Here is a 22,299-nt window from a genome sequence, read left to right on the forward strand (position 1 = left end):
GAGAACTTTAGCACACAACATTAAGTAGAAAAGAATAAAGACTTGGCTAAAATAACACATGGCAACTTTCTTAAAAGGCACTGTCAAGGTATTTTACACACCTTTGCATTTACTCTGCTTTGTTTATAATATTCCTCTGAGAAGCCTCAAAATTCTTGGCTCTTCCCATTTGATGCATTACACTGTGAAAGCAGACGTTGTCTTCAGTGGCAGTGGGAGTGAGCTGTTTCCTCTTAAGAGTCTCAGCTTGCACAGGCTGCTGCTGGGCTGGATCAGCAGTAAAGGTGTCCCAGTAGTAGTTCCTTTGCAGCTGCGTGATGAAAGGAGCATCTGAATCAGCAGTTCATATAAACCAATGACTGTGAGACCTAAAATATAAACTCCTGCAAAGTAACACCTACTACCTGCATGCAGGCATAAAAATGTCTTCTTTGTACATGAACCCAGGAGATGATGAGTTTGGTAAAGAACAAGGCTGTCCACTGCAGTTTCCACCATGATCCATCTCCAGTGGGAGAGACACCCCTCATTTGCCTAGTGATGCCTGGCAACAAAGGACATTCCAGAGCTGCAGGTGGGATAACCTGAGCGGGAGGACCATTCTGTCAGCTGAGACCCTTCGGCAGTGGGTTGACAGCACTGAGGGTGGCACAGGTGTACGAGCCTCACAGCATCAGCTGGACTCATGTAGTGGAGTGAACACTGAACAACTCAGTGGAGCCATCCAAACCATCTCCATCAGATGTGGGCTGACAGCCTCAGCTGCACCACTGAGTTAGAAGTCTTTGCCGGGTGGTGCTTCCAAGCAGCTTGCCTCTTCCCTCATCTTCTTGCACTCTAGTGCTTTTGCAACACATCCATCACAGCTCCTCCATCTCACTGTCATTTGGCTGCCTGAAGAACAGCAGGAACGTGGACCAAAGTGACTAGGTAGTGATTCAGTTCTCTCTGAGATAGCACCAACAATCTGCCAGCTTTAATTACATTTAAAATAATAATTTAGTAATGTGGGGACTTTTTACAAGCCCTAAGGACTGGTTCTCTTCTCATCTATGCTGGCGTCAATCAGGAGGATGTCAACAAGAGCTAGTGAGACCCTGTTCAAAGTGCAGTGTTAATTCCTTTCCAAATCTCCTAACAGAGTGTAGATGTCACTACAGAACTGTTGCCTGACAGTAGTCAAACAAAAGCATGCTGAGGTAGCACCTAGGACTAGCTATTAAAAAACCTGCTTTGATTAGTTGAATGACCATCATCGTCTCTCCCACCATCTTCTTTACTGTTTCTCCACTGCCTCCTCAGCCAGACATGGAACTATTCAAAGTGACAGCTGCTGGTGACAGAACCCTGTGAGAAAAAATACTAAAATCCAACCCAGGAATGCCCTAGGGAATGAAATGGAATTTCTTGAATTCAGAAAAAAAACCAGGGCAATTAAGATTTCACAGCATTATGGGGTGGGGGTCAGAGGTATTTCCATCCATTTCACAGATCTTCTGAAAGCAAGGCTCTCTACCAGCATTACATCACCCATCTTTAAGAAGAACAGCAACAGCTGTTCAATAGCACTGTGTAACACTTCCTGACAGCTTATGACAAAATGGGAAGTGGAAATTGGACCTTTCTTTTTCAAAGATCATTGCTACTATTTTACCCACCAATTGTCTCTAATGAATTGTGTGATTCAGCCCCAAGAGAACTTGCTTGAGAAACTGTTCTCCCCAAGAGAGCTACTGTGAAAGCCCTTTCTGATAGTTTTTTTCCGGATTTGACAATTTCCTTGACATTAAATCCCCTCCCTCCCCCTCTCACGAACCTGTGCAAGAGTGTTGCTCACTCTCTGCTTTCCTTTCCTTCCATCTTTCCATGAGAAGGATTAAAAGCCTCTGTGCAAAGATATCAATGAAAGTTTTGTACCTTGAGCACAGTCTCACTAAGATGAATATTTGAGGGAAGACTGAAGTACTTTTTCAGTCATTGCCTATCAGTTGCATTTTGAAGTGCTGATTGAATCTGACCTGTAACAGATAACAGATAACAGATATCAGATATTTAAAGAGAAACAATGCCCTGTTTCATTAAGGCTCTCGGTTTTCAAACTACATCTGTCCTTGTCTTGAGGTGATGCAAATTTCCACTATGAGACATTTACAGTGTTTTGGCCACAACAAGGTCTTGTTCCATATGTTTTCTTTGAATTATCTTCGTGCCATCTCTTTGCCTCAGAAACAGAGCTCAGACTTTTGCCTTCAATACAAGGCCCAGCAAATAGCCTCCCATGAGATGGGAGATTGTGACCATCCTCTCAGGGAGGCAGCATGACTGATGAGTCAGATGCTTCAAGTGAGGTATTACAGAGCAGCTGAAGCATGGTACCCTGCTAGCAGGGTCAAACATCTCTGAGAACCTTTCTATTTATGGGATGCTTTTGAGACAATGTGGTTGAGATTTATTTTAGTATATTTGATTCAGGACACACGTATGGAGTTGAATTTCTGTCTCCATACCTATACTGTTTCTGTGTGTGTGCATGTGTGCATTTTTATACGTGTGTATGTATTTATTGTAGGTGTATTGCTTTGGTTGGCTGCTCTTCAGATTCAGGATACACAAATTCAACAGTTTCATAATTCACTACTCACATTCAGAGACCTTTTCAGCCTCCTAAACCATAACCACTCTCTGTGTTTTGTAAGATCAGACGACAAGGACCACTGACTCATAATGGTGCCTCATAACAGTGAGTATTGAAGTTGGACATTGTATTAGAGTGCAAAATTGCAGATAATAATCACGGCTCAAAGCATATCTCTGACATAAGCATAAATATTGCTCATTAAATATTATGGGAGAGGAATATAAAAATCTTACTTGGTCTCTCATTGAAGCAGTAAACAACACAGCCAAAGCACTTGCTTCGAACAGCTCTGTAAATCTTTATATAACATATGGCATCCAGGAAAGAAGAATTAGTTTGTCTTCATGTTCATCTACATTTTGAGGAAAGATATAAGATCCTGGGAAACCAAATCTAAACCTTTCCAGAGGTGCTCAGCCATGGGAACCTCAGCATCCTGTCTGAGACCTCAGTGATTCTCCCTGTGACTGGAAAGCACAGCTGCTTCCAGTAGCCAACACAGTGATATAAAACATGACACCTCCATCCTTTCTAAAGCAGATCTTCTGCTAAAGTCTATGAGAATTCAGTATCTGTGTCAGTAGTCAAAATAAGGTCTCCATATGCAGTTCTCAAGTCAGATGCCAGCAGGGATTTTCTTCCCTGGGATATGTCCCTGGATTTACAAAAAATTAAAAAGTTTTAAAAATCATGCTAGCACTTGTGTTAGTTACATCAGTACAAAACCTGTATATATGCCAAGTCAAAGGCTTAGGATTAAGAACATTCATTTTGGATCGTGTTAGCTCACTGGAAGCAAAAGAATGCATTCAAAACCCTAGTCCAGGCAAGATAAACCACGGCGTAGCACTCACTGAGCTGATGAAACTGAAGCCTTGCAGGCAAAGCCAGGCTTCAGACCAGCAAGCATCTCCATGAAAGCAGGCAGGCAGTCATCTGCTGCTCTGCCTGCACTCCAAGCCAGCCAGATGTGAAGCGGCCAAGAAGTCCTAGGGAAGCATGTGTGTTGGATGCAGTGTGTCATATGTGCTCTTGATTAGTTTTCCATTTCTAGTCTTGGAAGACATCCTTGTCCATATGTGGATTAATTATGTGTCACACTCTCCTCTTGCAATCAAGAAGCAATATCAGCATTTTCCTGCAGCTACAGAAACACCTTTATATTGAAAGTCTTATAGGTCAGAATCATTTCCTAGAGCAGAAGGGGCAAAAGGAAAGGATAAATAAGCTTACTAAAAAGGTTTCTCAGATTTAATTTTCTTATTGGGAGCTATGGTCTTACAGGTAAATAACTAAACCACAAGTATCACATAGGTAGCTGATATAGGGCTCTTAAATTTATACTGACCACATAAAAATTACCAGGTAGCGAGGGATGCAAAATATTTACTATAGCTTCAGTAGTCAGCACTTTAAAAATCAGGCCACTTGATATAGGCAGCTAAACAGGCACATTGGAAATGGTTTGCCTTAATTAGTTCCCCAAAGTTACATAGATTATTAGAAAAATAACTAAAGAAGCACTTTTATTCAGGAGGCAAAATTTAATGCAGCGTTAAACTATTAAGCGCAATTTGCATGAATCGTGGTGTGCACACACAACTCCCTCTGTTTGAACTTTACAGCCTTTCTATATAATATACTAGTAATAATTTTCCTCTTGTAATACTCGTTACATTTCTCTTGCTTTGGGGGATATTAAGTGAACTCTTTTGTAGGTAAAATGACAACGGCAAATGAATGGTAAGATTGTGTAGCTGAGTGGATAAAATACTTTAAAATATGGCACTATGATAAAGACACCTCTGCAAAGGTTGCAAATCATTTTTCATTTTAAGGTCAGTGTTCATGATTCTACTAACATTTTTAGATGGGTTTAAGAATGAGGTTCATTCTGTTTAAATGTATCACAGGGCTGTATCTGTAGAAAGCTTTCTGTGCCTGCAGAGAACCTGCTCCTTTTCCACAGCAAGGGAAGATGCAACCCTCTATTTGTGAGAACTCATCAGGAAATTATTTAATTTGGCACTATATATTTTGATCTCTCTAGATTCTTTCTCCTCTAGGTCAAGAGGTAAGCTCTTTTTTACTAGTCATAGGCTCAGCTTGCACTAATAATGAGGGTCGTGAGCTTACAGATAAGGAGGGGGATATTTTACCTTAAAAAGCCATCTCATGAGAGATTGCTGGATATAAACTTCAGGAATTTCCATGGATTTTATACAGGAGAATTAGGCAGGCACTTGGAGGGGGGGCATAAAAGAAATCTCTCTCCAATTTATCACTACAATATTAGGAGATTAAATTTCTACAGGGCTGTCTACACCAGGAAAACTACTGCCCACCTTACAGATGAGCTCAGTTGCAGTACTGCACCAGCAGCCTGTGCACAAGGCCAGGCAGGGCTTGGTCCTACCACCATGAAAACCTGCTCTCACTACTGCTGTGAAACCAACACAGGTATTCCTTGTGGCTTAGATCCATAACAACTGATGGATGTAAGTTTGTCTGGACAAACGCATTCTGAAAGCTGCAATTTCCTCTGCATTCGTGGGGAGAAATGTCTTCAGGAAGGTGCTTTGACAGGCTAGGAATTTTTCCCAGATTCTGCCTTCAGTTGGCTTCTCAGAGAAAAGAGTAAAAATAACAAAAGCAAAAGCAGTAAACTGTGGTGCCCCCAAGTTCGAGAGGAATTTTTCAGAAAAGCATCCTAACTTTGAGAAGCTTGATGTTAACTTGGGTTGGCCCTGGGGTCAGGCCAAAAGGTGTGTTAGAAAGTTTGTGCATTAAGCCTAATTCTGCCCCCATTACTCCATGTAACAACACAGATTTTGAGTACCCTTTTCTTGAATTCATACTCCAGAGGAGAGCTTGATAAATCTTGTGATTTTATGTTGAGACTGGTAGCTCAAGCTTTTCTCTCTCACTTCTGGAAACAAGGCCTTTTCACCAGCATGGGTTTTGCTCTCCTCACAGGTCTCCTAGCACGAACACAACTAAGTTCAGTGCTAGTGTAAGAGGGCAGAACCCTTGGTTGCTCAGCTGAACTGAGGAACCCACACCAGCTGTGAACGTGTCCCAGCCTACCAGAGGATAGGTGTTACTGACTGCTGGGAGCATCTCACTCATCACTGATAGCACCACATATTTTAAGATCCACCCTCTCCATCGCTTCCTGCCAGATGCATTGCCTCTCACCTCCCCTTGAATTTAGTTTAATTCTCCATCCTAACCTGAACCCCAAAATAAACCCCCACTATTCCCTTTTTTTTTCCTGTTTGTTTTTGTGGGGTTGGGGGAGGAGATGTGGAGAAAGGCCCTATGAACATCTCAGCCGCAGTGGTGATTTTGCAGTGTTGCTAAATTAATTCGCCGATTAAAGCCGGCGCGCTGCGAGCTCCCCCTCCTGTCGCCGAGACGGTGCCGTCCCGCCCGGCTCTGCTCGGGGCGGCTCCGGCTCGGCACCCGCGGTACCCACGGCAGGGCAGAAGGATGCTGAAGAGGGGCTAATTTTGGAGGAAAACTCCTTGGAGCCGCCAAATGAGGTCTGGCACTGAAAAAAACCTGGCATGTTGGAAAGCAAAGCAGCTTTATGTTGTACACTAGAGCCTTCATGGGCTAGGGTGATAAAATTGTCTGGCACAGCATAACACTAGCCTTTGCCAGGACATCACTTATTTTATACAACTGCATCTTTAAGAAGGACATAAATGCTGAAATTACAAGAAAATCCCTTGTTCCTTTGCAATCTCTGTATCTTCCTTTGTCATGGTTTAACTCAAAGGGTTTGGGATATAAGAAGGAGAAAACGGAATTTTTCAGAAACTGTAAGCCTGCCCCTGAGTCACAGAGGAACAGTGTATGCAGACTAGTGTTGAGAGAGAGCACCACATGCATTGTAGTCAGAAAAATTTTGTGCAGGCTCTCCCCATGTATGCATTCTAGATGCAGGGTGTCTCTGTACAGCAGGAGGAAGAGCAGAACTTTGCATGAGGCATGAGGGATGGGAGAGCCAGATCCAGAAGTGCATCTGCTGTGGATGCTGCTGAAGCTCATCTTTGCACAGAGGGTGGTGAGAGCATTTTAAGAAGGAATTAAGTTTTCCAAGCGAAAGCTGTGCTGAGAAATCATCACCAGTCAGTGTTGCCAGACAACAGGCAATCACTGTGGATCTACCCTTGGGTCTGATGTGGTTTAGGGCCCAATTGTATGTTCTGTTCAGCTTCGCTTTACGCAATGAAAGTGAACAGAACGAGTCCAAAAGCTTCCTCTCACTTTTCCAGAGGTAGGGTATATTCTGAAGAAATGTTGAATCAGATACTTGAGGTGTGTAGCTGTCCTCTTGTTTGCAAACCAGAGCCAACAATCATTAGGAGGTGGGGTAGTAAGGGAGAAATTGGATTCAGGCCCCTCTTGAATATGAGCTGAGAGCTGTAGGCTAATAGGGAACAAGAGGAGCACCATTTGAAGTGAAAATGAACAACAGGACAATTTCACCCATGTCCCTTTGCGACTTCCCACTCCTGGCAGGCCCTGGAAATGAATGGCAGACAGTCTAAGCCATTGGACTAGGGTGGGGAGGACACAAAGATGTTGACACACAGGGAAACAGGCTGGGGAGAGAGGCTCACCCCTGGAATTGAAGTGATTCATTAAAAATCTGCATAGAGTACAACGAGTCAAGCAGCTATTCATTTAACACTGGAGGTGGGAGTAAAGAATGCAGTACTTCATTTGTGGGCTTGCACAAAAGCGTAAGCAGAAGTCTGAGAGACAGCAATGTGTGTTTGCAGTTTGTAGCACAGCCAGAGAAATCTGGCACAGCTCAGGTACCACTGGCTAGATGTTTTCCAAAAAATCCAACTTCTGGCCTCACCACTCCCATCTCTCAAGTCCATCAAGGCCATTCATAGGGCCCTATAAACTGTGAAGCTCAGTTAGACCTTGGGACAAAACACATCTGTACTTCTGGGCTGAGACTGTGCCTGTATTGTGGGCTGCAGCTGTGAGCTGAGAGGTGCATCTATGAAGCAGGGTAGAAGGAGACCACCATACAGGCAGAGAGGAACAGAGCTTTACACCTGGTATAAAGGCTTTAGCCCTTCCCAAACCAGGGGACCAGGTGGATTTTGAACAGTCATTACCTCCATTGGACAGTTAGGGTGGGTGAAGATGCTTGTGAGTACCCCATCTGCCTTTTCCCCTCCTCCTTCCCAATATTTTCACACATGCTGGAAGCACATCCCATATGCCAGGAGGCAGGAGGGATGGACAGATTAAATTCTCACGGCCATGAGCTGCTTCAAAACACCTTTAAACCACAAGGCTGAGAAGTATTCTTAGTGAGAGCCAGACCCTTCCTCTTAGTCAGAACTTTACACGAGGCAAGTTTGCTGGTTTCAGTTGGACACTAATGTTACTTATTTTGGTTTCTAAAAGTAAATCAGAGTTTTAATCTTAGAAATAGGCAATGAGGAAACCTTCCAGCCATCAAAGTGAGGCTTGACTCAAAAAGGAAGAAAGAAGGCAGTTGTTCATAGTCAGCTTCAGAAATCAAAGAAGCCAGAACCTCCACTTCCTCAGCCACCACCTTGCCAGCGCTGCCTTGGCACCAGGCTCCTCTTCTGAAAATGTGAGTGGGTGGAGTTGTATTTGCAGGCTGGAGGGAGTTCCTGAGCTGACACGTAGCCAGATTTGGGCCTTGTTAACTGTTGCTTTGGCTGTCAGATGCTGAGACTATAACAAGAATATTTTTAATAATGGGGGGTAAAGGGGGAGGAGGCAAAATTAAAAAGAGGCTATTAGACTAAGCAGCAACCCTGACTCAATCTGTAAGTCACAGTTAAGGGAAAGAGATCTGGAAGATTTGCCAGGTTCAAAGGTCTTCATTATTCATGTTCCAATAGTTGACTTGATGGATTGTCTCTAGTCTGTATCCCTTTATTCCTTCCATCTCTCCCAAAGACAAATGCTTAAGACAAATCTCTAGATGGAGGGATAGCCTCTGTAATAGATTATTTCTTATTACTTAGAAATTGGTTAATAATTTACTAATTCAATTTCACTGCTCCATCCCCCACTTCAATTAATCTTAAGAATATAGAGTAAATGCTGTTCTTTGTTCTTCCAGTACTAATGAAGAAAGAAACTAATGAGAAGACCTGGCCTTGATACCTTCCTAAAGATGATTTAGCTGCATAGTAGTCACATTCTTTTTATCTGCTTTTATTTACTTCTACTTCTTAAACACAAAATCCATCCATAAACCTGAAAGATGTACAAGCTGGTTATGAGCCAAATTTCAAGCATGCTACACAAGCCTTAGTCTAGAAAAATTCCATTTCTTGTCAGAGTGTTACAAAAATCATGTACACCTATACTCTTCCATCCTGTAGATAAATATTTTATACAGATACTTTATACATACTCAAATAAAACAAGATATAGCAACTTTGGTACAGCAACTCAAACTCCTGTCTAGCACTCTGGGAAGGTGCTTTAAGATTTAGCAGATATAGAGAGTAATTTGTTTCTAACACATTTTATCTGTGGCTCTGTGGCCATAATGCATTTCAAAGAGATTATTTTTAATCTTGTCTTTCAGGAATTACACGAGCATTGTCAATTCAGCCTCCTGATATCCTTCGCAGCCCCGTTTCCTATAAATCTATTACCTTTGCTTTCTTACTTTTCTTCTATTGTTTTTTCTTACCCAATCCCTCCCATCAGCACTGAAAAATGTTTCCAGCCCTGCCCACAACAGCATACCCAGGATATGCAAGAGTCTGAGATTGATGGCTGCTTGTCTGCCAATACACAGGTGTGAATTAGGAAACCAGTTCGGACTCCAGCCAACAGACTTTTGTTCTTGCAGCATGTTGTGTCATCAGGGGCAGGGGTTTGGACATAAACATTTAGGGCACCAAATGACACATTTCAGTGTCCAGATCCTTTTTGCCAAGTGGCAATTCACACCTAGGGGAAAAAAATAAAAGAATCTGTCAGAAAAACTCCAAACAGCAACATATATAAGCTTACTTCATATAGCTGCCACTGATACAGGAAGCAAACAGCCTTTTTGCCCACAAGGGTAGTATATTATGCCATTTAATAGATGAATGAAAATACAGTCTAATGAAGGGGAGAAAAGCTGCTGTTGAACGTGGGAGAAATCCTATCAGTCAGGACAGGGCTCCTCACAGCAGGCTCCTGGCATCCTTTTCCCCATGAACCAGAGCACTCAAACCTGTGTCTATGTTTGCTTCTGAGGGCTCTGTAAGCAAGCAGTGGCTAGAAGGCTACGTCCAGGTCTGTTACAGGCCAGAAGCACTCATTTTTTTGTCTTCCTACAGGGGTGGGAAATTCCCTGTGCATCTTATTTTTTACTTTGCCCTTGAGCATAAGACAGGGAAGGGCTTGCTGTATGAAATTTGCTTAACAGATTCCTAATTCTACTAAGCAAACACATCTACACACCACAAATATATTAGAATTGTGAACTGTCCCAGATCTTTGGCAGTAGGGGAGTAAGATTTTCCAAGTGACTGAGTAAATTGATGCCTCCAAAAGCACTGTAAACTGATCTATTGGGCATCACTCTGAGCTCCCTTTATTCCAGGGTAAACCTGGGGTAAGTCTGCTGAACTCAAAAGAGTGATGCCAAAGCAAAGTCAGAATGCCTCTCTTGACTTTTGTTCCTTTTCTGTGCTGCCTAATCCCATAGCTGTAATGAAACTGAAAAATCTCTATATACAAACTCCATTGGCCAGGATATCTTATTGTGAAACCCACAGTATATCCCAACCTTATAAAAAATCATTCAAGTGTGACACTGTCCTCTCTCTTGCTTTTTTTGATAAGCACAGACGAAGGGCTGCCAATAGCACAGAAACTGGAAGACAGGAAAATAATATTTCAGAGCAGTGGAAAAAACATAACTGAATGGACATTAAGGCAGGTAAATTAAAGAAACCCACAAAACCTGTATAACACATCCAAAACACACGGCTACAGCACAGATGTTAAGGCAACTAAAGGATTCCCCCAATGGCAATCTCCGAGTTGCAGAAAGCAGCAGAATTTCCACTAATGAGTTGCTTCTAAAAATCTGGTCCTTTCCAATGGCTTGATTTGAAACATATTAAACTAATGAAAAGAATCTTGTTGACCTCATCAGTCAGTACATGAGGCTCGATGAACTTAAATAAAAGGCAAACTGGTGAAATACTGTCATTTTAAATAAACCCACTGTTTCTCAGGGTGGAGATGATTGTGCTGCATTGTTTGTCCTGTGTGATATTGTATATTTAGGAGGGTGAATGTCGTCTTTCTGTGGCATGGACAAAAAATAAATGGGCATCTTCTGAGATTAGCAGATATTTAAAGCAAAAATAATGACAGAATTTAGAAGTTGCATTGGAAAGGTGTTAGTCCTGCCTCTGCTCTTTGAAAACTCTCCAAGTTCTTTGCCAACAAATTCCTAGAAAAAATGGTAATATGCCATTTTCTTATTAGCTGTTTTAAAAAAATCATATTAATATGCCTTTCATATCAGCCTACGCTGTAAAGACTGCTTGTAGTTTCAATACATAAATTCTGAGATCTGAAATGCAAATTTCATTTTTCAGGACACGACAATTTATGTGCAAATCTTCAAAGAGCAACTCTCCTTCTGACTATACCTAGCAAAGGAAGTACTCTTGACATCTGTTGTTCAGTGTCTTTTATATATTTTTTTTCAACCTCAGTTTTGAAAACAAGCCCTTTCAGGGTGTGGTACAATTGCCACCCAAAGTGCCACAGAGCTGTGCAGTTTCACTGACACCTTAAACAATGTATTCTCTATAGGAGGCATGTTCTTCTGCTTTGTTCTAAGCACACACATCATTGAATTCTTACCAGACACATGTCTCTGGGCTAGGAGACTCTTACTACAATAGATTTATTTCTGTAGAAAATATCTATTGACTTGGGGTATGGTTAAAAAAAAAAACAAAGGAGTTAAATCCCTTGAAACAGGACTTAAAAATCTGCAATTATGTTATTACAGCCTGTTGATATTGTGGTAATGCCTAAAGCCCAATTGTGGCGTAGGAATGAAAAGTTCATGTCCAGAGGGCTCCTATTTGTCTCACATCAACTAATGCAAGAGGTGGTGGTTCTCAAACTGCAGGCCTCCATGGCCCTGAGAGGCTGTAGAGCATTTGCTGTGTTACTGATCAACCCAGAGAAAGCTGCTTCCATGGACAGCTGCAAGGCCCTCCAAGGAACAGCCTGGAAGCCTGGAAAAAACAGGAAATATGGAGAAGAACTTGGTGTAGTGGCATTTACTAGGAAGGAATGGGGGAAAAGAACTATTGGCCATTTGTATGCTTGGAGATGATGGGAGAAAAAAATTTAACTGACTGGACATACTGGCCAAAATTCAGGGAATCACTTGCAGAGAGTTAAGTAAAGAGAAAAGGAAGAAGAAATTAGAAAGGTAAAAAACAATCAGAGGATCATGGTCATACAAATATGGAGAAAGACAATGCTTCAGGCTGTTGGGAGGGGGGAAAAAAATACAAAGTCAGAGGGGTAGAAAAGCTACAATAAATTCTTTGAAAAAGAGTTGCAAACACGGCAACAAAGAAAGCTCCTTCTGCTGCAGTTCTAACCCAAGAGAAATTTTGAATGAAGAGATTGGCAAAGAAACTTCATTACACCATGGATAAGGTTTTCTAAAGCATGTCTGTGCAACCAAAGAGGTTGTTGTATTATATATAATGTTACATAATTATACAGTACCTCATGTGAACACTCTAGAAGTGAACCTTTTTCCAATTTGGACTTCTATTGCTCTGGAAAGACTATTAATTGAACCAGAGACAGCATTTTTATGGTGGGACAGGAGTTCACAGGTAGGGTTATGCTTGTTTAACTGTATCTGTATGGTTGCATTGATGTGAAGGGTGAAATGTGTCTGTGTGGATAAAGTCTAAAATATCTAGCTGCCCTTCAGGCCATAAATGAAGACATGACATCATAGACACGATGTTCTTTAGCTTAGCAAGAAGCCACATTTCAAATGCACCTTTTATGGTGGTATGGGAACAGAACAAAACAGCACAAGGTTATTTAACAACAACAAGGTTATTTTACAGGAACTCAGAAACGTTTAGGTTTCCGAAGCTTGTACTTCTATGTCAGCAATTGCTGAATATGCTATGGGAACTTTGATGAACATGAATGACAGAAGGGATAATGAAAAAGTGTTATGTGTGAAGTTTTAGTCCATGCTGTGAACACTTCTATAACCTTTGGCATAATCTAAGAGTTACCATGGTCTATATCAGGAAGAAAAAAAATAGGCAATAACTTCTAAGAAATTTTGAAATGAAGGGCTCTCTAAAGCTGGAGTTTTTAACAACACGCTTTTTGTTTCAATTATTTATGCGGGAAATGAAGAATACTTAATCACTCAATAAAGATTAAAAACTATATGATTCTGGTGTTAAATATAAGTACTGGTTAACAATCAGATGCATTTTCTATTCTTTGCTTTCATGTACTGGTCAGACAAAAAGAGAAGAAAAGAATTGCAATACACTGGTTTCTCAAGAATGCAGCATCAGGGATCTGTAAAAGTCTGAGTGATTCTATTGCTTCCTTTTGAAGGCTCTGATAATAAGAAGGCCTAGGGAGAAAAATTGCAGTTGAAGACCATTGAAGTCTTGAACTGTAGTCAAGCCACAGAGTGAAATTACTGAGCCCTGAACACCTCTCCTGATCCTTCTCTGTTGAGAAGAACCTTTGTTAGATGAGGAGCCAGAGGTTGAAAGACTCAATTGAAATCCTCACTAAATACATTTTCTAAGAAGTTAGGACATGTAGATTTTTTTCCTCACATGGATTTAGAAATCCACAGAATTGTAGCAGATGGGAAATCTCTCATTTTTAATAGAAAGAATGAACCAGAATATTACCAATTCAGCGCATGAGCAAGCAAAGCAGAATTTCTTGTACTAACCCATCTGAGCCATAGAGACACTTACTGTGACTCTGAGAAGTATTTGAAGGTGCAGGAAGAAAGGACTGTAGGTACTTTTTATTTAAAATAAAAATATTATTTATAAAGCAAGAAACCCTTTTATCTCAAACACTAAGAAAATTACTTTTCCACTTATTACTGAGTCCTTAAATAACCTATTCAGTACAACTGACTGACATTTTATATGTCTTATTGCAGATCTCCACAATGAGTGATTTTCCAGGGTATGTATTCCATGGTCAATCTAACATTCTGGTGACCATATGATAAATACTGTCCTTTTCAGATTTTATCAAAGTGATAAAATCAAAGGCAGGCATATAAACTGTGAGACTACAGTATTAATAAGCCATCTACAGTAGTTCTCCTATCTGACTGTTTTGTTTCAAGACAGAAGCACTCCGAGGTTAAGCTTACACCAGAAAAAGATCTCTTGGATAGCTGTGCAGGCAATACAGTTGTACAGACCAAATGCAGTGTCAGGAGGTGCACTCTGTGCTGGCAAACCAGTCTGTTAGACTGGCTTTTACTGGGCTACACCTGCTGTCATCCCAGCATAGGCATGTCATAACCTAACTGTACATCAGCTATGCATTTGCTCCAGCAGTGGACACGGCCATTGGCCACTTAGTGGTGACAAATAAAATGCAAACACAAGTTTAAATGACAAGTTTTACTTTCCTGTATGATAGCAAGAGAAGAGATGCAAAAGCAGTGTATTTGATGCAGTTTGACCCTGATCACTTCCAGGAGTCCATTTGTCTGGGTCATGTTGGCCCACGTCTTTCATCTCTTCCAGAGCACTTAACAACAGAAATGCCATCACCCTGGGATCTTTCCTGTGGCAGTACTGTTTGATGGTAGTCCATTTACAGCTCAGTCTAGTATACTCCCTCCACTATCCAAGTTTCTTCAGAACCTGAGTACTGCTGTCCAGGAAAAGGGGTATGTAGAAATGGAAAGCTGCTGATGATCAATAAAGTAACAGTTCCTGTAAACTGAAAAATAGGCAGAAATAGGGAAAACATCTGAACTAGGGGAGATGCACTGCCAGAACAGAAAAAGTCAAAGAGTCTGGAATACAGCAATTCAGAGAACCCAGATGGGGCTTTGAGCAACCTGGTCTAGAGGAAAGTGTCCCTGCCCATGGCAGGGGAGTTGGAACTAGGTGATCTTTAGGTTGCCTTCCAACTAAACCATTTTATCATTCCATGAAGAAAAGCAGAGCCAGCTACTGCAAAGCCCAAAGGAAGCATGAGACCACTGGAAGCACAGAGAGGCAGCATTCTGCAGGAAAGGAGATCAATCCATCAGGCACAAAAAAGGAAGTGACAAAAAAAGTCTAATGAGTGGCTATGAGTGAAGTCTGAATGTGCGCCTCTATTTATACTTTTAGTCTAATTCCAGATAAATATAATTCTCTTTTTTTACAGGATAGAAAATGAAGATCAGAAATGTGGAGTCAATGTCACAAACACAGACAAGGGAAGCACCACATATCTCTCAGTCTTGATTGCTAAGTAATTGCTATAGATTGGGCAAACTGAGAAAGCAGTGAATCATTCTATCTTCAAGGTAAAGCAATTCAAAGACTCAATCTTATCACCTGGAAGTGAGGCAGAATCCCCTGGAAATATATCTTGTGAAACTTCTTATGAGGCTGTGAAATTGAATTGATCTAAGCATCTCCAGTTTTTCAATTACCAAAACGAACCAGACCATATACCAGGAGAGGTAGGAGCACAGTAGAGGCAGAAGATATGTATAGTTATATGTAGCTATACTTCTCTGCTTAAGCTTTTGAAATTAATTGCTGGCCGGTCTCCACATCTGTAGGAGTTCAGCCAGGACTTTAACAAGGCAAAAACATGTAACAGATCTCAGGTATTTCTGTCCACACTGAGAGTCTCCCAGACAGGCCTTCAGGTTCCAGGACTAACCTCAAACAGAGCCAAAACTAAGTAGAAAATAGTAAGAGTCTGACAATGAGACCTAAACTTTTCCTTCACAAATAAATCCTCTTTTGTACTGGAATTAAAGGAGACGAAACAAGTCTTTTTCTGCTTGCAGACCCTTTCATTCTTCTGTAAGGAACTGCAAAATATATAATTCTAAGGGCTAAGAGCTGTATTGTGTGAGAAAATTACAGCAAGGGAAGTTGGACAGCATTATTAAGTTATGGCAAGATAGTTGTGAACAGGAAACCAATGGGTAAATTCACTATCTTATGTCACATACATAAGCCACTTGTGTTTTCTCTGTTACGTTTTGTCTCATTTCAATGAAGTTCCTTCCTCTTTTGGAAGAGTTTCTGTCTAGCTTTATTCAAATAGTTGTATCGTAACTCCTGAGCTTGTTGTAACTTTTCCTTGCCACCTCACTTTGTATCACAGGGTCACACAGAAAGGACAAAGTGTGTCATCACGGGACTGTGTGAGGTATCAGCATGTTTCTCACTTTGCCACTGTCACTTGCAAGCATGACATTACCAGCAAGCTGACATTAGGAGAGCCAAAGAAATTTTAATTTCTTTCTGCTCCCCACAAAAGTTCTGATGCAGAACTCACTGGAATTGCTGGAAATATAAGGCGAGGCGCTTTGGCTCAGACCCAAACAGACCAGCTAGAAATAATGCTGAAAACTTATTTGGAATGGAGATGGCACAAAAGGACTAATCTGAGTCACCTCCCCTTAGCAGAAGACTCAGAGCGATTTGAACTGGCTACCCTCTGTTGTGAATTAAGCTCAAAGCCCCAAAGGCAACTCGATTCCAGTCATCTATCTTTTCAGCCTCCTCCAAACTCAATCCAGAGGGAAAAGTGACTAATCCTATTCAGTTGCTGCACTGAACTAGTGCCATCGATTAAAAAAGCTTGGGGCACAGGGAAAATTAATAATCTGGGCCAGTTTTCCTCTGCTAGTCGTTTGCACAACTTAGCCAAGAAAATTTAAAAAAAAACCCAAACAAAAACAAAACTAAGGAAACAGGAAGAGGAAGCGCTGATAAGGAAGGAAAGCTCACCCCATAAAGTGCACACACTTTACAGGAAAGAAATAGAAGCAGATCAGTGGCATTTTGTCAAAATTCCCAAGCTGGGATGTTGATTAGAGGAGGTAGTTCTTCCATTTGGTGGAAAAAGAATCATGTCCTATACTCTCTTCCCTTTTTTCCATGTCTGTGCAGAGCTGAGAGGCCAAGCATGGAAGAAGGACAAGCTGCAAAAACATTTCTGGGCATAGAAGTGGGCTTCTTGGCTCCCTCTCTCTCCAGTGCCCTGGGTATGGCATGGCTAACACAGAACAGTCCACTGCTGATCCTAGCCGTGACCTAGGAGGTGAGTCATAAAATGGGAGTTGCCACTGTAACAGCTGCTCAAGCGATGACATTAGTAGGTGCTTTCAGCAAAAGCATTTTTTGGGTAGGCTTAAAAGTAAATAACCGCTGCTGCTGGTTATCATATTATTACTTTGAACAGTTACCAAGGATTGTGTGCTACAGAAAAGGTTAATCTACAGGTAACCTTCCACCAAGATTATTAACATAATATAGCAAAATACCTGTGTGATTTTGTAGCAATATTTACACTTTCCTTGTTCCTTCTTACAGTGCTGCAGGGCTTTCATTATTAATATCAGTGGTCTTAGTTGACTTTGCTGTGACAACAGGAAAGAGCTGGAGTTTTGGGAGGGGGGTTTTGGTTTTTGTTTTTGTTGTTGTGGCTTTTTTGGGGGGGGTTTGTTTTTGTTGTTTGGGGTTTTATTGTGGTAAAAATTAAGATATTCTGGTTTTAAGGAGCTATTTCATATAAGCAGTGAAATTTGTTAAGCCTGGTCACTTTGCTCTGTGTCCTGACATCTTTTGCATTTGTCACCTGACACATGGCACTGTACTGCCAGCCCCATACTCCACAGCCCCCTGGGTCAGTTACGAAAATTCTGGCAGAAGGGCTCATTGCAGTTTTCAGGAGCTGAATTCTGACCCCGTTTGGTCAATGAGAGGCATGAAGTAATCAGATCATCCACCTTTATCTAAATGCCAGTTTTCATTACATTTATTATATGTCTTCAGGGCCATGGTCAATGGTGGAGATACCACAGCTCTACAGTTCCTAGAAGGTAGGATGATCATAGCTTCCCAAGCATCATTCCCATAGGTCAAATGGACAGGTTGTCTCTGCTAGCAAATTATTTTTGGAAGAAAGTTCACTGAAGCCTAGTACATGTACTACAGGTAATAAAGACTGAAGAGCACGGTTAGCAGGCAAAAAAGCCCCAAAATCAAAACCCACACACAAAGACCATTTAAGCTTGACACTGCAGGGGAATTCCTTCTGTTGTCAGGGTGACACTTGCAGTGTCACTGGGGTGTACATATCTAGCACACTCCACATCTCAAACAGGAGACTAGGCAGCAAGTTTGGGGCGTGTAGGTAGGTAGATTAGGGACTGGCCCAGGGGAAATGAGCTGCTGCTGAGATGTGTGCAGAAAATGGATGAGGAAGAGAGAGGGTAAGGAGAGAGAAGCAGCAGATGCAGAAGTCCAAGGAAACAGAGGGGAGGGTGACAGAGGAAACGACTGTCCCTGCAAGGATGTCCACTCTAGGGGTACCTCTGGCTCAAAGATTACAGGATATAAAAGGTGAAAGGTCAGTGCCATGAGCAGATCCTTGTGTTGAGTCACAAAGTGTGAAGCTGCTGTCCCATGGAGGAAGGGCTCACCATCACCAGGCAGCCTGGCTGACAGCTGACCCCAGAAGAAGCCACGGGCACCCACTACCCGACCCCAGCCTGAAGGCTTTCATCCCCACTCAAGCATCCGCCCTAGCTAAGGGGCAGACTCTTCCCCGGGGGCAGCTTCACCCCACCGGTCCCACGGGCGGGCAGGCCGCCGGGTCCCACGGGAGCCCCCAGGGCAGCGGCTGGGCACGGCCGCTCGCCGCGGGGAACGGGGAGGGCTTCCCCCGCCCGACCCGCGCCCGCCGCTGGGGCCATGTTGGCAGCCCGGGAACGGGCAGCGCCTGGCAGCGTCAGACGGGAAGCCCGGGCTTCAGGAGGAGCCAGCCTCGGCTGCCCCCGCTCCCCCCCGCGGTCGCTGCGAAGCGGAGATGACCAGCCTTGGGATGTCCCCCCGCCCCCGTCCCCCGCCACTCCTGCGGCTTCGGTTTTGTAATTGACCTCTCGGGACTCCCCAGGTGTCATGTCGTAACAGCGCCCTGTGGAGCCAGCAGTCCTGTGTGCCTGCGGATCACCTCGAGGTCCTCCCGTGGGAGAAAGGGTGACATACAAACTCCGATCCATTATCGTGGTGCGTGGCGGTGACAGTCCAGTGTATTTTCGGCCACCGAAGACACCAAGTAACTCGATAGGCGATCCCTCGATAGGCTGTGGAAACTGGCGGCAGCGAGCCAAATGTGCCCCGGGTGAGGTCGGTGGGAATGCTGGTCCCCATTGTCCCTTCACGAGTGGGTCCGGCACCCCCAGGAAGCGCCGCAGCTGCCCACCGGGGCTGCTGCCCGCGCCTGGGCCGGGGGCGGTGGGTCGCTCCGGCCAAATCACTTTTCTCCGTTGGGTGGACAGGGAGCGAGAGATGGACAGCAGAGGTACCGGAGAAATGAGTAAATCGCCTCGAGATTACTACACGCTAGCGAATACAACACGCCTTTTTCCGCAGACGGGCTCCCCATCAGGGGACTAGGGGAAAAAAAAAAATCCCTAACACTTTTACCTTTGGAAAATTGAAAGGTCTGTGTGTGTGTATCTGTGTGCGTCTGTGTGTTAGTGCTGTCGCTGCCAAGCCCAGAATTTTGTTTTCTCTCCCAGCATGCGTTGATGACATCACGAAGTGCCCCTTCTTTGTGTGTCAGTGATGTCACCAAATGCAGTGTGGGGGACAATGGAATCCTGAACTCCGGGCGAGGGCGAGTGGGAAGCGGCTACTCCTGCTGCTGGTTCAGGGCTGAGCCGGGGGAGGGAAGGGAGGACACAGCTGCTGCTTTAGGGCTGAAACAGGTGAGAGACGGGAAAGCTGCCGGGGATTCCTTTTGCCTGGATTGGTGGGGGCGACTGGGCTTCGGGCTAGGCTCCGGGGTTTTTTTTGGTTTTGGTTTTTTTTTTTTTTTCCTTTTTTTTCTTTTTTTTTTTTTTTTTCCCCTTATTGCTTTCAAACTGAGACAGGTGAGAAGTTGCTGCTGCCGCCGGAGGGATAAAGCAGGTGAGGCTGGGGAGAAGCTTTGGGGTTGAAACAGTTCTGAGAATAGGAGGAAAGCAAGCAGCCCCCGCGCCGAGCCTAATAGCCCCTCTGAGCCTTAAAAAAAAGCACCCCGGGAGCTGCCCCTCTCTCAGCCACCTGCTTCCACCGCTTCCCTGTGGGGCTCTCGCACGGAAGCAGCAGCGGAGCCGGGGAGGGCGCCTGTCCCTCTGCCCCCCGACACCCCTGCAGGTTACTTTTCAGAGGGTCTCCATTAAAAACTCAGGTCCCCCTCCGTGTGCCCCTTTCTTCCCTCCCCGGGGAGAAGGGAAAGAGAGGGGGCCGTGGCGGCCGGGATCCCCCTCCATCCTCGGAGCTGGGGCTCCGCCGCCCGCCCCCGCCGCCCCCCGCTCCGCACCGGGTGGCGCCCCGGCCCCGCCGCCCCCCAGCCCCGCTCGGCGGTGGGGGAGGCAGCCAGGGAAGCCATTGCCTGTTTAATAGTTGCTGTTGCAGCACTTCCGCTTCTCTCCCAGCGAGAGAGACACGAGTGGCCAGGCCCAGCCGCACCGAGGAGGAGCAGCCAGACACAAAGGGAGAGGTAGGGGGACGGGGCACCCCCTGCCGCCCTCCTCGGGGGTAGGGGCGAGGGGCAGGGCCGGCCGCGGCCCGGCGATGGGGCGGCAGCCGGCGGGGCAGGGGGGTCGCGCCCGGGGCTGTCAGGTACCACTGTCCCCCGGCCCTGCGGGCCCGCGGCCGGGGCAGCTCGGCCGGGCCCCCTCCAGCTCTCGGCCGGCGGGGGCAGGGGAGCTCCCCGGGGGCCCGTGGCCCTGGGAGGGAGGCGGCCGTGTGTCGCCCCCCCCGCCGGGCCCCGAACTCTCCCGGGGTGCCCTGCCAGCCCCCCCCATCCCTCCCGACGGCTTCTCGCCTCTCTCGGTGCGGACCTGCCCTCGGTAGCCCGCCGTGCTCGCCCTCCTCCCCCGTGCCCCCGGGGTGCCCGCATGGATCCGAGCTGCCTCCCCCTGGTCCCCGCTGCCCCCCTCCCTGACACCGGCCTCCCCGGGCCCTCCACTCTCGCCCCTCGTAGGCCCTGGCCCTCCTTCCCCCCACGCCCCCCCGGCACAGACCCTCTGCTCCCTTCCCCCTCCTCTGGCATGTGCCCCTCGGTGCAGTGGGCCTCGGTGGGTGCCACCAGTGCACCCCACTCCCTGCTTATCCCTTCCCCTTGGTTTGCTCCTTTCCTTCCCACCTCCCCTCACGGCTTCTAACGCCCGATCCCACAGACAGGGGTTGTCCAGCAGGCAGGGGTTTCCCCACCACAGATCGCGAGTCTGCCAGGGTCTTCCCTGTGTTGCCAGTGATGCCCCACTTCCATTTTAGAACTGGCGACGGGCACCCCCCTGGCCTCATCCCTTCCTGCCTCCCCCACGTGCCTCCCGGGAACCCAAGGGACCGGAGCTGTTCCATTTTTATCTCCTACACCCCTAGGCTCGATAGTGGTGGGTGGTGATGGCTCCTCTTGTGTGTGCAGTTTGGGGGAGATTAGAAAGAATTGCTTTGAGCTTCCTTGATCCTCGCAGTTGTCCTCGTTCCAGTCTCCTCTCATTCCGCACTTGCTTTCTGAGAGGAAGCTTTTAAAGTCCCTTTTCCCCTGCTCCTCGGTGTTACTAGAGCAGGGGAAGCTATTCCTCCTCTTGCTATGGCTGTAGGGCCTAGAGAGGAGAGGGAGACATGAGGGTCCTTTAAAAGGAGCATGACCCAAACACAGATCGAGATTGTCAGCAGCCTTTCTCTGTGTGTGTTTGTGTTCACTGTTTGTTCCCCACACCCCGTGGTGTCTCCTCTCCAGGTTGGGGTGTGTGGTGGGGGGGTCGCTATGTCGGATGACGATTCGAGGGCCAGCACCAGCTCCTCCTCATCTTCATCCTCCAACCAACAGACAGAGAAAGAGACAAGCACGCCTAAGAAGAAGGAAAGCAAAGTCAGCATGAGTAAAAACTCTAAACTGCTATCTACCAGTGCCAAGAGGTGAGGCTGCAGTCAGTTTTCTCACTGATTTGTTGCATCTTCCCTTCTTCCTCATTTTATTTTGCACTGTTCCCCTGCTGCTCCCATTCCTCATCTCTAGCCCTTGTGCTCAACCTTTCTGCGTGAAGCTGCTATTGTCTCACTTTTTTCGGTGTCTCGCTGCAGTTAGTGTCTGCCCAACTTCACTGCTTTCTGGTCCCTCTTCCTGCTTATTCTAAATATTTTCCTGGCTTTTCTTCTTCTGGGCTGTCATTCTGACCCTCAATTATTTGTGCTGTCTTTTCCTTTTTCCTTACTAGCATTTGTTATGGAAATGGTGTAGAATTGACATTTAGACCTTATTTTATTCTCTGCTACTGGAAGCTATGTGGTCCCAAGTAAGGCATTGCATTTCAGCATCTGTTTCGCTCTCTTGTGGGT

The 22,299-nt window shown here is 45.0% G+C and overlaps 1 protein-coding gene across 6 annotated transcripts in view; it reads left to right on the plus strand.

Annotated features, from left to right (window-relative positions):
* The first annotated feature begins 19,481 nt into the window (after nt 1–19,481).
* LOC132327231 (ubiquitin-conjugating enzyme E2 E1) overlaps nt 19,482–22,299 on the plus strand; it is a 45,720-nt gene continuing 42,902 nt past the window's right edge. The window contains exons 1-4 of one of the 6 annotated variants that reach the window (XM_059846206.1): nt 19,482–19,676; nt 19,842–19,878; nt 20,388–20,452; nt 21,791–21,879. In XM_059846206.1, coding sequence (XP_059702189.1) covers nt 19,497–19,676; nt 19,842–19,878; nt 20,388–20,452; nt 21,791–21,879 — 371 coding nt within the window. In that variant the 5' untranslated portion in view covers nt 19,482–19,496. Of the gene's footprint in view, nt 19,677–19,841; nt 19,879–20,350; nt 20,453–21,700; nt 21,880–22,299 lie in introns of those variants that run through there. The other 5 variants (XM_059846215.1, XM_059846225.1, XM_059846234.1 and 2 more) reach the window with 5 other exon arrangements.

This window comes from Haemorhous mexicanus, chromosome 1 (assembly GCF_027477595.1).
Source record: "Haemorhous mexicanus isolate bHaeMex1 chromosome 1, bHaeMex1.pri, whole genome shotgun sequence".
NCBI lineage: Eukaryota > Metazoa > Chordata > Aves > Passeriformes > Fringillidae > Haemorhous > Haemorhous mexicanus.